The 17567-nt window shown below is 34.0% G+C and overlaps 1 protein-coding gene across 1 annotated transcript in view; it reads right to left on the bottom strand.

The window, feature by feature from the left end:
- The window catches only part of DMD (dystrophin), an 896220-nt gene that overhangs the window by 651853 nt on the left and 226800 nt on the right, over positions 1 to 17567 (bottom strand). Inside the window, exons 21-28 of the mRNA XM_017733467.1 lie at positions 12731 to 12876; positions 11560 to 11772; positions 9079 to 9192; positions 7794 to 7949; positions 5250 to 5420; positions 3816 to 3998; positions 2118 to 2252; positions 1216 to 1365 (exon numbers count right to left, since the gene is read on the bottom strand). Of these exons, the coding sequence (XP_017588956.1) occupies positions 1216 to 1365; positions 2118 to 2252; positions 3816 to 3998; positions 5250 to 5420; positions 7794 to 7949; positions 9079 to 9192; positions 11560 to 11772; positions 12731 to 12876 (1268 nt within the window). The remainder of the gene's footprint in view (positions 1 to 1215; positions 1366 to 2117; positions 2253 to 3815; positions 3999 to 5249; positions 5421 to 7793; positions 7950 to 9078; positions 9193 to 11559; positions 11773 to 12730; positions 12877 to 17567) is intronic.

Here is a 17567-nt window from a genome sequence, read left to right as displayed (position 1 = left end):
AGAACAGCTGAGGACCCTCCCATAATTTTTATTGTAGTGTGTTTACTTCCACTGTTTTCAAGAATAAGTATATTTCAAGCACCACGAAAGAAGTAAAATTCTTTTCGTTGTTATGTAGATTTTCATCCTTCTAATACACCTGCTTTCCAAAAATCTGCACTTGTGCGTCATTTATATCCTTGTAACCGAGTAATTTTTGACAGTTTTTGTAGGTCATCTTTGAGCATGTTCTGATTACAGTCATAAAGGGGCTATCTATGTCCTTTGCTAGGTCTTCCCCTAATAACTACTTCTGATCTTCACCAAGTACTGAGCTGATGTCTTCCTCATATTTATAGCATATTTCTAGATTTGGCTCTCTTTGTGTTATGTGTTTCTATATTGAAGCGTCTTTTCAAATCTTTCATCGATACAAGTACACTTATTGTTTAATGAAAAATATACATGTAAAAGATATTACTCATATTTCATTTTTAAAATAATTTGCTTCTCGCTAAGAGTTTTGTCAGAGAAAACATCCTACGTATTCAATTTAAGATTAAATCCACTAGATGGTCACTATGGTTTTGAAATTTTGGGGTTACCTATTTTACTGGTTTTGGCTGGGACTGAGTTAATTTTCACTGCAGCCTGTATGGTTCAGTGGTTTGGATTGGTGGCCAAAACAGTGTTGATAACACAGGGATGTTTTAGTCATTGCTTAGCAGGGCTTCTACAGTGCCCAGGACTTCTCCTTCTCACCCTGCCCCTTCCAGCGAGCAGGGTGGGGGTGGGCAAGGGGCTTTGAAAAGACACAGCCAGGACAGCTGACCTAAGCACCACACAGGGTCATGCTCAACAATAAGAAGAGGTGGGGGAAAGTGTTTTCAAAGTTGTCATTCCACAGGGACTGGTTGAGTATTAGTCTTCTGGGGGTAATTTCTTCTGCATCACTTGCTTTTACCCTTTTTTCCTTTTACTTATTAAATCGTCCTAATCCCAATCCATGAGTTTTCTTGCTTTTGCATTTTCTATATCTCTGTCAAAGCACCAGGAGATGTGGAGTCTTGTGGTCCTATGCTGCCTACTGGAGTTAGCCCACCACACCCATGAAACCACTTCTAACATAAAATTTTGTTTGTGACCTGTTCAGGAACTGTACCAACAAAATAACTTTTTTATTTTTTAAGTGGCGTTAGATTGTCCTCTACTTAATGGGAGGACCATTAAATATACCTCCTGCTGAAGTTCTTCCCATCGAGTATTGAACTTGTCAAGTTTCTCATTGATCAATTCATCCAAGATTCCACCATCTGTCAAAGTCTGAGCCAGTTCCCGAATCTGGTTGCGGTTATCTTCTGGATGTCTCATTAAACGTTCCAGAGACTGAAAAAAGTCAAAAAAAGTAGTTTATTTTCCTTTTTGTAAATAAGGTTCTACAGAGCAATCCCAATTTGCCTTAAAAATATAAGAAAGAAATATCACGTTTCATATAAATTAAAAATAGAGAAAAAAAGATGAAGTACTTATGTTCCATGCCTTGATAAATAATGTTCTGTACTACTTATTACCAAGCACAAAGATTTTTCATAAAGCAATAAATTTACTGCTTGATTTTAAAAATGTGGGCTATGCCCAATGAATTCAGTCAAAGTAGTTGTACTTTAATATAAAAAACTCACTTGAGTATCTAAATTGATGAAATTCAACATCAAGAATGAATTATCAATGCAATATTTTGTATTTTGATGCACTAAAAGTATTAATTCCTACAAATTTAAAAGGCTCTATGAATAAAAAAGAATAATAAACAAAGTTGCACTTCTATGATGGAAACTTGCCCTCTCTGAAGCCTACAACATTTTTTGACTGTCTGAACTGAGGTAATTTTTTTTTAAGAATGCTTATTTTATCATTACCAAAACTGTCTATGACACCAGCCATACCACAATTAATTACTGTTTCATTTAGCTGGATTTGAATTCAAAACCTCGTTTCTTTAATCTAGTGAGAACTTAGGACTTTACAAATATTCTGAAATTTGCTCCTGTGTAATGTTAATTCACAGCTTGTTTAGAATGACATGGAATTTACAATTTATCAATACATGTGATTTGGTAATTTAAGTTAGCACTTACATCTAAAGACTCAGAAATCTCTTCTGCACCTCCCTGGATATTTTCAGTTGCTTTGAGTTTCCGTTCGACCTCATTCAACCATTTATTTTCTACATCCAAATACGACAATAATTCACGCCAACATGCCCATACCTCCTGATGAAGAAAAGGTTTATTTAGATTGAAAATCTCACTGAAAAATTTCACTCATTAAAATACTGAATACATTCATGCCTTATCCCCTAAGCAACATGGTTGATATCTGAGGCTTATGGAACAATACAGTTGATTTTTATTTCCCACTACTCACATGAACCAAATTAATATAAAAGACAAGAAAACCATCATTTTGATTAAACAGAGAAAAACCACAGAAAATAACATGAAAAAGTGAACACTTCTGCAAAACACAACTTGAATCTTCATTTTCATCTACTATTCACTTTATATGTTTTCTGTAAAGTTTTTTTTAATATAAATATAAAAGTGAGCAGAATTTTTAAAGACCCATGTTAGAAATTTATGTCTTTATTATAAAAAGCAGTTAGATTCCTTATATATTCTATATATTAATTGCTTAAATAACATGTTCATAAAATGTCAGCTTTTAAGAATTCAGATTGAAATCTCTATGGAAATTAATTCTAAACCGCATTTAGTGCAATTTATGTACCTTTTAAGTGCTAGAGTACTAAATATAATGTTGTAAAATGTTCTTATTCTCCTGAAATTAAATTATTGTCTAATATTTTATTTATACAGTGCCTGAAGATATCTGCTTAAATAAGCAGATAAAAATGGCATTATATACACAAACAAAACATTTAAACTCTCCATAAATAATCTTTTTGTACCCTTTTTTTCATTAGTAGAACTTATTAATGTTATTGAAATGTATTACACTCTTGGCAGATCAAGCTTCCCAGAGTGCAATTCATCTCACCTAACTTTTCTCACAACAAATGAGGGTTATAGAGGGATATTAACATGCAACAACACATCATCAATGATCAGGGTAAATACAGATTACCAGTTTAGACTACACACCTAATTTTCCACAGTGAAATTCAGACAAGATAATTTTTACTCTGGTATATTATTGTGCTGTATGAGGTTAGCTCTTTCAAATTATTCATAAGCAAAATATAGCTCTTGCAAAATTCACAACAAAAAAACCACACCTAATTCACTGTGACTACTGTGTAATATAAAAGCAGTGCCATGGCAAGAATCAGCAATGGAGTTGGCCGAAATGGCAGGGTCAACTTGAAATACATGAGAAATATTCAGTTTGCCAGAAGATCAAATGCTGTTCCCATGCTGAGATAATACCACCTGACCAGCTTCAGGGCCATTCAATCAAAATCCTTTGCCATGGAAGAGGGAAGCACAGAGTTGCTGATAAAGAGAACATCACAGGGTTGCTACAAAGCCAGATTCCTGGCTTGATCTCAGGAGGGATAAAACCTTGGGCAACCATTGCCATCTTTGACCTAAGAGCCATGTCTCAGTCTTTTCTTGTAACACAACTCCCTAGCAGATATGATTCTCAAAATAACTTTGTGTGTGGCTCATAACATGGGGTATTTGGTACATGGCTCATAAAGCGAGGATAGCCTTGGGCTACCCACGATCCCATATGATGATATATCTGTGCTCTCCACCTTACTTCTTGCAGTTAGGAGGGCTATAAATACAACGACTGACAAGATATCAAACCTCCAAAGTCTTCCACTTTCCATTCAGTCTGCTGCAGAGTTGCTGGTAGCTGGTAATTAGAACATCAAGCTCCTTTTTCAAAGCCTCATGAGCTGCTGGTGGAGCCTTTGCTATAAAATTATTCACAGAATCTGTAATAAGCTTCACTTTCACCTCTTTCTGCAGAGCTTCCTCCTTTGCTCTCTGGAAAGGAAAAAAAAGAGAAGTTGTAGTCCTGGTTTAAGAAGGAAACTGATTTCTGATAACTATCAGTGTTCTCTGACAGAAACCTAGAGGGAGAAAAAATCTCAACACTACAACAAAACAAAATACAACAGGAAGCATTTAATTCCCCGACTTTCTGACATAATCTTGAATGCATCCAAAAAACTTTTGCTTCATTTTGTTGCCAATACACAATACTCAATATAATTTAACATCTCACAGCCATCTAGTGTTCTGGAGCTCTCAGGCTAATGGAACATTTCAGCACTTTTTTCCCTCAGGAAATTCTCCAAACACTTTTAGCATCATAACTTATGAACCACAAATGACAAAAAAAAAAAAAAAAAAAAAAAAAAAAAAAAAAAAAAAAAATCTGTTTTGCTACAAATCCACGTACCCAGATTTAACGGCAAAATCACAAGCTCACTTACAATTAAGTTGTTCCATAAATTTCCATATATTATGCATATTCTGACTGGCAGCAAATTATTTGTTTCAGTAAATAGTGAGACCATCAGTTGCATGGTCTGAAGCTCTCAAACACTGGAAAAACCCATGGAAAATGAAGAGTTTGAAAACAAAGTGTTGGATAGATTGTTAAAGCCATATATATAATGACAACCAGGTTATTATCTGGCTTCCTGAATAGCACAAACCAAACAATTCACCTTTGAAATAAGAATTAAGCCCACATCCAGTGGCTCAGCAAAAGTGTATTTAAGCATGTATCACAAGTTAGTGTTTTTGTCCAGAGGCCATGTTCATCCCACCTGAAGGAAACTTTACTAATTGAAATCAAAATATGCTGTTTCTATACTCCTATATTAAAGACACAATATGCATACATGGCACACACCAACATGCACCCTAAAGTCCTATTTTTTTTTCTGCTCACTCTAAAGCAAAGACAAGATATAAAACTGATTTCACTCTACTGCTGCTAATGCCCAATTTTTAGGAATTACTCCTTAAGTAAAAAGAATGTTGAAGCTACATCCAAATCAAATATCCAATAAAGCAAAGAGGAAAAAAAGCAGTGTGGTGTTGAGGAATATCAAATATCTCCTAGCATATTCCAAATAGAAATTACTTCAAGCCACCTGCTACGTTTAACTTTAGGCTGCTAGATCTGAAAAGGCACTTTTCTAAAAAGAAAGAGTAGACCTTTCTTTACAATGAGAGCTTCAAAAAAACTTTGAACACAGCTTAAGGAATTAATTAATCTTTTACCTTCAGTTCCTCAACAGCTTTCTGTAACTCATCAGGTGTTTTATACTCAAAATCTCTTTCCAGATATTCTTCCTCAGCTTGTGTTATCCACTCATGCATCTCTGATAAATCCTTTCTGAGACTCACAGTCTTATCCAAACCACCTTTTAATGCAGCCTTCTTAGCATAGGCCTTTAAGAAAGAAAAGATTACATAGTACTTGAAGCAAAGCTACTGTACAAACCTGACAATATTTTAGCCTGAAAATAATCAAATTAAATCCTATAATAATAACATTGCTGAAATTAGGCAGATGTTAACAAGTAATTAGGTAGATATTAATAATAGACAATCAAAAAAGTACTAGATTTGTGTACACCCTTTTTTAGCGAATCATGGCTGTGCAGAATGAGTTTGTAATGATTCTACAACAAGAGTCTACACCATATGCTCATGTCATCAGAAAGAAAATCTGGAAAAAAAACTATCTCCCAGGGACTATTTTCTGTGAGATGTAAAAAGAATAAACACAGGAGACTTTGAAAGTGCATCCAAGGATGAAACCAAAGCCTCTTGAGCTATGAAGTCAGATGACCTTCTAACTAGTTCGAATGCAACTTACTAGAGAATAAAGCAATATTCATATCTTCCTTCTGCTGATAAAGTCATTAATGAATGTCTCAGAAATGTGAATATCCTAAAAATAGGTAAGGAAAAAAACCCCAACCTCCTATTGGAAGAAACTATTTATCTTAAAGGGAAAAATACTACTGTTAAATCATTTCCTAATCACTAAGTGGGGATCATATAATTGTGTTATATAGCTCATGTATAAAACAAAAACTAGATAATATTTGAGATTACCTCCATCTAAAACCATTCTCTGATTCTATTCATTGTCCATTAACCTATCAAAATTGTCCCTGATTGATCTATCTTCCAATAGTATTAAGAAGTTTGCATCAAAAATAGGAAGTTGTACTGATGCCATTTCTCAGAGTTGGGCTTGCAGAGCTTATTGCTCCAATATCCTGCTCTGTGGTGCTGCTTCAGTAAACATTATTTTCAGCAGTATCAGGAGAAATTTTCTTAGTATTTGGTCTTAATTTCTGACTTTTATTGGTTTGTTACTCATCCTTGAGGACTGGCTGTTTAACATAAATGCTGTTCTACATAAATGTTGTTTTACAGAACAAAATAGAGCAACAATCAGTGAGTATAAAAGCCGAATTTTATGTGGCTCTGCAAAATTGTCTCTTCCTCAGCCTCAGCACCAGAAGAGAAGGTAATCTCCCACCACCTGAAAAGAGTATCTGAATTGTCAATGACAATTGCCAATTAACATATCTCAGTCATATTAACTGCATGTATATCAACCCAAGCTGACTTTTCCAAATATTTTCAGGAAACCTGGACAGACGAGACTCATTTTTGTATTGACTACTCATGTATTTCAATAGCTATGATTGAAGAAGTTCTGTTAGAAATGCCCACTGAAAGGCAATAATCTGTGCCTCTTATTGAATGAAATTATTGCAGGCAGATTTTTGGGGAAGTCAGAATAAAACTGTGGCAGACTTCTGTACTTGTAAGGCAATACTTGAAATTTCTGTGAGAGAAGTGCAAAAGTATGCCACTTATTAATATCACAAAAAAAAATGGAATTAAATACTCCATGGTAGTGAAAGGGGAAAGACTACAAAACTGGATCAATAAAATCTCTTACAGATTTCAAAGATCAAAATTTTAAAATATGTTTATCAGAAAAATATAGAGAGACTATTTTCCACATACAAAGTGAATAATAAAAAATTTTAGAAAATATATACCACATTAAAAGGTAACAGTTTTACTGTTATGAAAATATATATTATAAAGGTAGACAAGAGAAAAAGCAAGTAGGAAAAATTTAAAGGTAATAAAACATGAAAAATCTTATTTGAACTGTCATAAAAATAAGAATCCAAATGTCATCGGTGAAATAATAGTAATTTTTAGCTTCCTTACTCTCCAAAATTATTAATAATGTCTTTAATTAAAATAAAAGAGCTGTCCTTTCCTATTATGCCCCATTCTCTCAACTCCATGTGACTACTGGAGACTAATTTATACACATGCATATGTGCACATACTCTTAATTCTGAGTTACTGAATTATGATCCCTTCACTGCTTTAACGCCTTTTTTCATCCAGAGCAATAACAAGAGATTACAACAATGTATAAGAGAACATAAAACTAAATACAGAACTTGACTGTTTTGGCAAATGCCTAAACAACACCTTCAGAAATCTACTTTTGCAGGAGCCATAAATGACACTGCTGTTAGATCTAATATATTAGTACGTAACTTTGTCATAAAAATAATAAGGTACTGTTTTATAATATAAATGAATATACTTTACATGTACTGCTACAGGCTAAATTACACTCTGTAAAATATTAGTTTAATTAATACATCTAAATTCAGCTTCGTATCTACTGCATATGTACAGAAGGACAATTCTGCCAATGATAACCCTGATGATTAATTTCAAAAGAACCAGTCACAGCAGGAGACTTGGTACCTGTTGGCAAATGTGGTCCCACTGAGCATTGAGATCCTTTAGCTCTGACTCTATTCTGGAAGCAAATTCTGGCTCTGCTTCTCTCTTCATTTTCTCCCCAGTCTCATTAACACTGTTCAAACTGGGCTGGATTGTCTGGATATCATTTACTAAAGCCTAAAGAAATAGCAAAAGATTACGCAAGCAGTATTCACACAAAGTTTTAAATATGTTATCTCTATGAAAATGTGTCTACATGAGATTCTGAATTGTCTGGGGTCCAGATCTCCAGTCAAATAAGTACAATCAACAGACTTATCTATGAAAAGAAACAAGAAAGAAATGAGCAGCTCTAATGTGGCAAGCTATTCTATACCAAATAAAATTATGTCATTTTTAAATGTTATGTATGCCCTGTAAATACATACTTACATAATGTTACATTACATATATTATATCTCTTAAAATGCTTCCCTGCTGTTGGTTGAAGAAAACATGAAAATACATAGATCTTTTATTCACATTTCTGAAAGAACATTCCATTATAATAGTGAAAAATAACGATAATTCTTATTTATATAATGGGTAAGAGAAAGTATGAGGAACTTGCAGTTCTGTAAGATCACTGTGTATGTTTCGTAATATTTACACATCCTGCCAGAACATTTACAGAACTTGTAAATTCCACTGAACATATAGACAGGGACCATCACGGATTACAAGATTCACTGCACTAACACACTCTGTTGGGACAGGAAGAAGAATTTGTAAACCATGTGATGGAAGTACCAATACTTCACGATGCTTTAAAACTCTACTGGGATAGCATCTGGAACTCGTAAGTTTAGTGAAAAAAGAATGGATATAACTCAGAATACCTACAAGTTCTTTTGTTACAGTCGGAAAAGTTTGTAAATAGTGTAACAGATATAGAAAAAGATTTTTTGGCACAGATTATCGAGATTAAAAAAATAAATAAGCAGCATTCGTGAACTCAACAAAGTAAATAAACAGTTGACTTTAGAGGCTAGTTACATATTATTTGTTGTATTTGATGTTTTGCTCCTGCTATAAATACATAAAAATACTGTCACTGTTTGTCTCCTTCTGGTATTAAAGTTTTCATGTTTTTAACTGAATTTTCCTTCAAACTGAGGACATGCAAAAGGTTCAAATATACTGCAGAAGGCAATCCCCTTAAAAAATGAATCTATTTTTAGGAACGGTAATCATTTGTGTAACTTCTGTTTAAGCTCATCTCATAGAAAGTAATTGAGTAACTGTCAAGCAGGCAGGTAATACTCACTGTACACTGCTCAAGTTGCTTTTCCAGTGCTTCTGAGTCTCCAAGGGCAGGCCACTCCTCCTTCAGAAAAACATCCACTTCAGCCATCCACTTCTTCAGTGTTTTAGTGTCATTCTGTGTATTAAAACGACATTTCATTGCATCACACAAAACCTGACTGGCAAGAGTGTAATTCATCCTGACACTACAATTAAACTCATTGCAATGTAATTGCAAGATTATTGAGCTGTCTGAAAATACAAACACAGCAAACAAGGAAAACCAATTTTACCTGGGACTGTCATCAACACTTTAACCTGCACTTTGACCACTTCTGACCAAGTTTAATGCGTCTACGAGTAGGCAACTTTATGGCTCTCAAATTTATGCCTTACAAATATCATTTGTGTTTAGATACTGCATGTTTGTTCATTGGTTCCTTCTATGGCTTCATACTACTCATACTTGGCATTTAATTCAGGCTCTCCTATCAAATCTTCTGTGCTTCCATTTAATATTCAGACTCTTTTTGGAAGTTATATGCTCTAGTGCCTATTTTTCTACCAGAACACAACACAGAAAAATGCCCTCATTATTCAGAATGAAAAAAACCAGTGTAACTGAAAGAGATCCACTTCAGAAACTAAAATCATATAATGGCTCAATGAGTCATTTCAGAGTCTCTCAGTTACTGTTTCTAACACTAGAATAGAGACATTATTTTCATAGTCTTTACTTAACTCTTGCAATTGATAAAAAAAACTGAACATCAAATACTTGGAAAGAGGGAATGCTACTAGTCCAGGCAACATTACATAGGTAATCTAATAACTTGAAAAGTAGAATAAGATATAAAAAACACCACCTAAAATTACCTTAAAATGCCATCTTATGTGAACAGATGCACATATTAAAATAAAAATATATATGGCAAAAATTTTAAAAGTAAATTTTAAAGCACTTTTTCATCAAAGTATTTTCATCACCAATGAAATACATATTGATATTGATATTACTTGCTGAATGCAAAGCTGAATTAAAGCACAAAAAGGACATTAGAATAGAGACTTTCTCCTAAAATGTACACAAACGTGCCTTAGTAACAATTATGAGATAGGTAACCAAAGGGAACATTTCCCTAATGTGACTGATATATTTAAAAACAACAGTCTATCATGGAAAATTAAATCAATTAAAAAAATTAATCATACAAAAATTATCAGTGTACTTCAGAATGGCGATTACCAAAACACTGTTGAAATATCTACTGTGCATTCCATTATCCAACAGTAAAAATAGTTCAGAATCATATTTCATGATGAACCTTTAATACCTTTACAAGAATACTTTAAGTATAGTTCATTAATGTGGTAAAATGTAGATCTGGTGGGATTTACTTAAAAAGAGATTAGTCTCCAGCTACCAATGAAGATCAAATGTATGACTCTCATTTTCAATCAGATTGTAAATCCATTTTGTTTATGAACACTGATTTCATCATATCCCATACTGATGCATTTCATAAATTATAACAGCTAAAACAATAATCTGGATGAAATTTCATTCAACAAGCTGAAAAGACAATGACTTTTATATTAGATGTGTACCATAGGAATTTTAGGAATAAATATAAGGGCTAAAATTTGTGTGCATCCACAGCTTACACAGATTTAAAAATGCATGTTTTATAGAGCATGGTCATGATGTTCAGGACCTTTTTAAGAGCAGTGGGCAAACCTCTAAATTTGACAAAGGAGTGGGAGTAGAGACAGGAGGGAGAAGGGAGGGAAAAGACAAGATCTTGAATTTCTTAAGCAAAGTGCCTTGCTTTTTTTATGTGCCACTGTTTTGGGAGTAGGGTGGCATCTCTGAGGAGAGGACAGGTGCTGTCCTGTGCTGGATGTAGTTCCAGCTTCCTCCTGTGGAACCACCACAGGACATGGCTGATGCTACGGTGAGCTAGTGATGCTCAGTGACAACGTAGTTAAGAAAGGGCAAAAATGTCAGACAGACAGAGGAGAGGAGGAAAAAAGTGAGAAACAGCCCTACAGACACTCAGGTGAGGTTCCAATGCTGCCATTCTAAATACCTTAAATACACTTTTGCTTTCTGGAAACTGATGCCAAGATACTACCTACCATATTACAGATGACTTTAGTTATGTAAGTGGGTTCGTTAAAGTCAATATGGTACAGCTACTTCAGATGCATGATAAGTGCTTCAGATACATTGAAAAAGGAAGTAGAGGAACATTATTTACAATTTTTACTGAAATTAAAATTTTTTGCTATTGAAAGAACATAGGCAGAAATAGCCACGAAAACAGAATTCAAAGTAAAATCTTGCACCCATCAAAATCAAGCAGACATTTAAATACATTTTTTGTACTGTTTTAATCATCTCACTTTGGTATTAATTTCTGGAAGTACCTAAATGTGTTCTGTCCTAGTCCATAGCAACAAGCCACCACATACAAGATGAGGCTGAAATAGTTTGATTAACCTGGAATCGCTGGAGTTTGCTCATTCGCTCCTCCAGTTTCTGGGAATGTTCCGCCAGCTGTGCCGAGAGCTTCTTCCAGCGGCCAAGGACCACCTCAATCTCTGATCGGTAACTCTGACTGACTTCTGCAGGGGCTTTCCTGGACAAGTCTTCCACAGTTGTGCTGAGATAATTCAGGCCTTTTTGCTGCTCTTGCAGAGAACTTTGTAGAGCCTATGAATAAGAAGCAAATGGAATCCCGATACATGTGCTAGGCAATTCTCTTTGTTTCACAAACACAGGCAAGACATAGAGGCCATCTTTGCTAAAACAGGGAAAGGCAAAATTTACTGAGCAATTTAGAATTGTTTTTCTCATGCAACATAGCAAGTAGGATTTTTTTAGTTGAACTGAGAATATAACCCGAGGTATTTATACTTGTCAATAGATGTGATCTACATATATTTCATTAATTTGAGATAGGAATTTACTATGGCCCTGTTGATTACACTTTAAAAAGAACCAGGGAAAAAAAACAGAACATGGAAAAAAAGAATAAACTTAAGAGAACTGATTCTGTGATATAAAGTTTTTTATAATTTCTCAAAAATTATGCAATTCTCATCCCAAATTTACTTCATCTATTTTTTTTCTCTATATTCTACTTTTTATTTCTGACTGTGCATCAAACAATATGGTCATTAGCCATCCAAGAGTAGAAACTCTATCAGACATTGAGATACAGGGAGGGTTTATGCCCACTGGCAAAATTTGTTACACATTTGTGACTGCTTGTAAATTTGACAGGAAATCTGATAAAAGACAGTGCTTCATTTTGAAAATCAGAATCGTTTTCATGTCAGCCCTGGAAAATGAAATGGCCTAAATCTATATTTAACTACCAGAGCAATCATCTAAGGAGTATTTTATATACCATGGAGACATAAAAGGATTTTCCTTAACATTTTCAATATCTTATAAAATTGCTTTCAATGGTGAACACCACCTTAAATTCTTTAACTTCAGGAATCAATATAATCAAGTAACTACCATTTCCTGAAGCCCTGGCCTAAAACCCAAATAGGCATTATTTACTCAAGATCCACAGGCTTCAACAGATTCATGTACCAACTCAGAGTTCTGTTCTAAACTTCTCAGTGGAGACATTCATGCCCACAGCTTGATCACTCACCTTGAACTCCCTGAGCCTCTGCTCCATGATTTCATATTCAGCAACTGCAACCTGAGGCACGGAGAGTTTAGTTTCTGACTGCTGCATCCACACAAGTATAGTGTTCATTGTCTCCTTGTAGTGTGCAGGAGGCAAACTGTCAAAAACTACATTCAATGGGGAAAAAAAGGGAAGGAAATAAAGGAAGGAAGGAAAGAAGGAAGGAAGGAAGGAAGGAAATAAAACAATTTTTTGCTTCACTATTTGGTTTGCTGACAGAAGACACTTGATAAAAGACCAAGCCTTATTGAAGCCTATGGCTGTTTGGCAAGAAATTGCAAAAGGTCCAGTATGTAGCAGAATTATAAAAATAATTTTGGAAACAAAAATATTTTGAAAAATAAACACATTCATTCTAATGTGTTTGACATTTATCTGCCATTTTATGAGTTGTGTGTCATTTGACCTTGTTATTATAGGTCAGAAGACATCTTATATGGCCAAGACAACTATTTTAAATATGTCTGTTCAGAGATCAACAGACAAACCATTGTACTTAACCTAAAATCTAATTTCAGAAATGTATTAAGAACTGGGGTTCCCTTTTATGGCCCATGTTTATGTGTTCAACGTCTCTGTTCAAGTAAAATATTCCATTTAAAACATCTGTTAAAAGCTTAGAAAATTAATCTTCCTTCTACAATAAAGTTGAATTTTATTGAACTCTGCTTATTGTGCCAACATTACAGCTGCTGCAACTAGACAACATCTGGCACACACATGAGCAACTCATTAGCAGAGACATTCCCTCTGCCATCAACAACAGTTGCCTCTATACTCACTGAAAAATGTACAGACAAATAGCATGGCTGGTTGGGACTGAAACATTTCCAACTTGTACATAATAATGAACAGCTCAAAAAAAGTTACACCCATTTGTATCTCCTGTATCCTCCTCCATCTTTCGTGCATCACAAAGAAATGTACTGAAAAATAATCCAGCTCTCCAAAAAGCAGTTTTGACAAACAACATAGTTAAAGTTTTTAAGTGCAAGATTGCTTACATCATACAGATGGTTGGCAAAATGTACTTCAGATTTTAACCTAATTTTTTAGTTGATCAACAGAATGCTATGTGAAAAAAAATACATTTTCAGTTAGATATCATAACATACTAAAATCAGGACAATCTCTCTTGTGGAGTATGCACATTGTATGGCAAACTTTCCTCATAAAAGACTTGGCTGATCTGATTTATGACATATATCTGGGGATTTACAAAAGATAGGACTTAGTACCAGGAAAGACAAGAATTTCTTCCCTTGTGATGTATTTTTGTACACAGAAAACAATAGTAATATATTCTTGGAAACACAAACCCAAACATTTTCCACCTCATCCAAATTTTAAATCTTTTCTTTCCTTACTGAAATTTGTATTGTCTTTGATTCATTTAATCCAAACGATTTCCACTTCAGAATAGAACATACATTTAAATTCTTCACTCCAAGTGAATGGAGATATTATTTCAGCAGCTCAAATATGTTAAAGAGTTATACAACTCTTAACTGTAGCTTTATTTAGAAAAATGAAATGGAATTCAGTATTATGATGCAATGTTTGACTTCTCTAAGTTATTTTCCCCTTTAAATGAAAAACAAATCTTATGACAAATGTATAACTTCAGGCATTTAAATAAAATAACAGCTATTTTTGGTAGTACTGAAGAGTACCTCAGAACAGGTGAAAACCGCTATTGCAAACTCCACCAAATTGCATCAAAGTCTTATCCTGCAAGTTTGCCAGTAATATTAAAAATTCTAAAACTATCCAAACACTGCAAACATTTCATTCAATTGTAATGAGTTGTGTTTTCTAATATGTTTGGTTGGACAAAATAAGACTTAAAATGGGATAACAGATATTGATTTAATCAAACTAGTGTCTTCACAATTTGGTTATTAAATATTAATTTTTAAAAGCATATTTGTGCGTGAAACCATCGTTTACCCATTTTACTTTTCCAGATTACTACAGATTAGTAATAGTGAAAAACTTTTCTTTTTTTTTTTCCTTTTTTTTTTTTTAAGATAGACAATGTGTCAGCATTTTCATTCACATGGAAGAAGATTAACTTTTAGGATGGCACTTAAGAGCCTTTATTATTTTAGCAGCACGTGATGTCAATGATGAGAATTCAGTCAAATTCCTACAGTGGGATTCACATTACCCAGTTATAACTGTCTAAATAATCTAATCCATTTATGGCCTCTCTGTGGGCAGTATGAATCTCTAAATTCCCCATGCTAGTAACAAAAACCCACATTCAAGACCTGTTTCTTTTTAACCTAAAATTTGCTTTGTGATACTAATATTTATGGGCTAAAGTCCACACGATAAAGCAAAGTGCATTAATATGGATTCTGTTGTATTATATAAAAAAAAATGAATTGTCAATGAAAAACACATAGTAGGTCCTCAATATGGGCCTAGTTTAGACACAGAAAACTAGGTCCATGACAGAACTGTAACAAAATATCAGAGGGAAATTACAAATATGTTACTGTGAAATATCTGAATACAATTTCCATTCCAGAAGGGAAAAATGTTTTTGTATTAATCCATTTCACCTGTAGGGAACGCATTTTGGTGTGACTGATATTGTAACCCCCAAGAATTGACAGGCAAATACATTTGCACTTGCATATTTCTTTTAGAGAAAGTCTGTAAATTTGGAAAAAGAATGTTCAAATAGATACTTGTTTATGATATATTTCTAATAAACAGAAGTATCTAAACATGTGAAAATAGCTTTCCAAGTAATTAAAATATTTTTTTTTGTTTTTCCTCACAGCTTTCCTTGTTTTTCGTGACCAGATTTTTCAATCAAAAATATTTTCCCAAATCAGAAATGAAATGAGAACACAATTATCTCAACAACTATCAAATCACACTGGATAGGTTGCAATGTGTTTCTCCTGCAGTCAATACAAATCCCAATGTTCATCACATCATTGTGAAAAGCAATAAATATCATCTATGAGACCATTTTAGTAAAGAATTATTCCCTGAAATAAATTAACAGGATTAAACTTCATGTATTTCCAATAAAGATCTTTTCAGCAGTAAATGCAATTTAAAACCAGGCTGATTTTTTCACAACTTTGTTTTGCTTATTTTGTAATACAAATATTTGAACCAATTCATCAAGGTCTTTATACCGACGTCTTCATAAATGCTGTGATTCCCTTCTCCTAAATTTTTAACCAGAAAGTCTCAAAGCAGAATCATAAGGAGTCTTGTCTAATACTTGATCAATGTTATGCAAGTGATTTAAGACTTCCAACTCTCTTTTTTATAAAGCCCTTAAAAGAAACAGGAGGGAATTATAGAATCACAGACTGGTTTGGATTGGAAGGAACCTAGAAGATCATCCAGTTCCAACCCCCTGTCATGGGCAGGGACACCTTCCACTAGATCAGGTTGCTCAAGCCCCATCCAACCTGGCCTTGCCCTCCCAGGGAAGCCCCTCCCCAGTTCTACAGGATCTACTGTAACAGTAAATATCCTTTAAAGACACAACTATTTTTTTGCTGGTTTTATTTCCCATCCATAAAAATATTCATAAATAAAATGAAAATAAAATCACCTACAGGAGTAGAGGACATTATCTCAAACACAGTCATTTCACAGGCTGCTTTGTCCTTTTGATCTTGATTTACATAAAAAATTATTACCAGCGGAAATGGATGGGAAAAAAAGGAAAAGAAATTGCTTGCATGATACTTATTAAAACAATAAATTCTCACACACATCTGAACTGTATCTTCAGCTTGAAAGACACATTTAAAGAAGGTTAAGCAAATTTTATCCCTAAAATCAAACAGCGATGAGTATTTTTACTACTAAATCATAGTTCAGGTCTTAAAGAAAACTTATAGTTATGAAGTTTTCAGGACACTTGCTTAAAATTTTCCTTCCTCAAGTATACAATGATTTGTGAAAGATTGTTTTATGTATAATTACAATTTCACTGCCACTTAAAACCCAGTTCCAATGTACTTAGGAGCATCAAAATAAGTTAGCAGTTCAAAGTTTTAACCAAAGGAGAATAATTACAGACTAAAACTCCAAATGGTCATCATACTGTTACAGTTACTGTAGTTTATTATCTTATAAAATTATGCCAAGTTCGAATTGCATGAGCTCTATGCAATCCAACACTCTTAAGATACTGTATTAATGGATTAGAGAGAATAATGATGTGCATGCAAAATAATCATAAGCATGGCATGGGTAAATAAAAAGTCTAAAGAATTCTGTCATGATATAGAAGGCAAAAACTTTCTAAAGTACTTCCTGAAATAAACAGAAGAAACATCATTTGAATCAGATGAATAATTCATCATTAATAATAACAACAGCAATGATGACAATGATGACTTCACCTTTGGGAATTACTGATCCTGCAAAGGTAGAATTAGAAATTGAAAGGAAAGCACAGTGCATAAATTTATGAAGCAGAGAAAAATGGAAATAAATATAACTTTTTCTTTGCCACCTCCATCCTGATACTCTTAATTTTACCTGTGACAAAAGACATTTTTTATATTTAGTTACTTTCTAAAAATCTAGCGACTTTGCAATTTCCCTCTAAAGAACATGTATTTTGATGAGAACATGTATCTCAATCAAGGCCATGCCTGGATAACAGTTCAGTGCAGCAGGACTGAAAAGCAGAAGCACCTTTATGGAATTTAGTTCAGTCACAGAGCCAGAGCAGTACTGGAATGAATCAGCTGCTACCCAGGAGGAAGTTTGAACCAGGGAGTATTCACTTACCTGACACTGACTGTCA

This window comes from Corvus brachyrhynchos, unplaced genomic scaffold (genome assembly GCF_000691975.1).
Source record: "Corvus brachyrhynchos isolate BGI_N302 unplaced genomic scaffold, ASM69197v1 scaffold34, whole genome shotgun sequence".
Lineage (NCBI taxonomy): Eukaryota > Metazoa > Chordata > Aves > Passeriformes > Corvidae > Corvus > Corvus brachyrhynchos.
The sequence above is the reverse complement of the archived record's forward strand: the minus strand, read 5'-3'. Positions and strand labels throughout refer to the sequence as shown.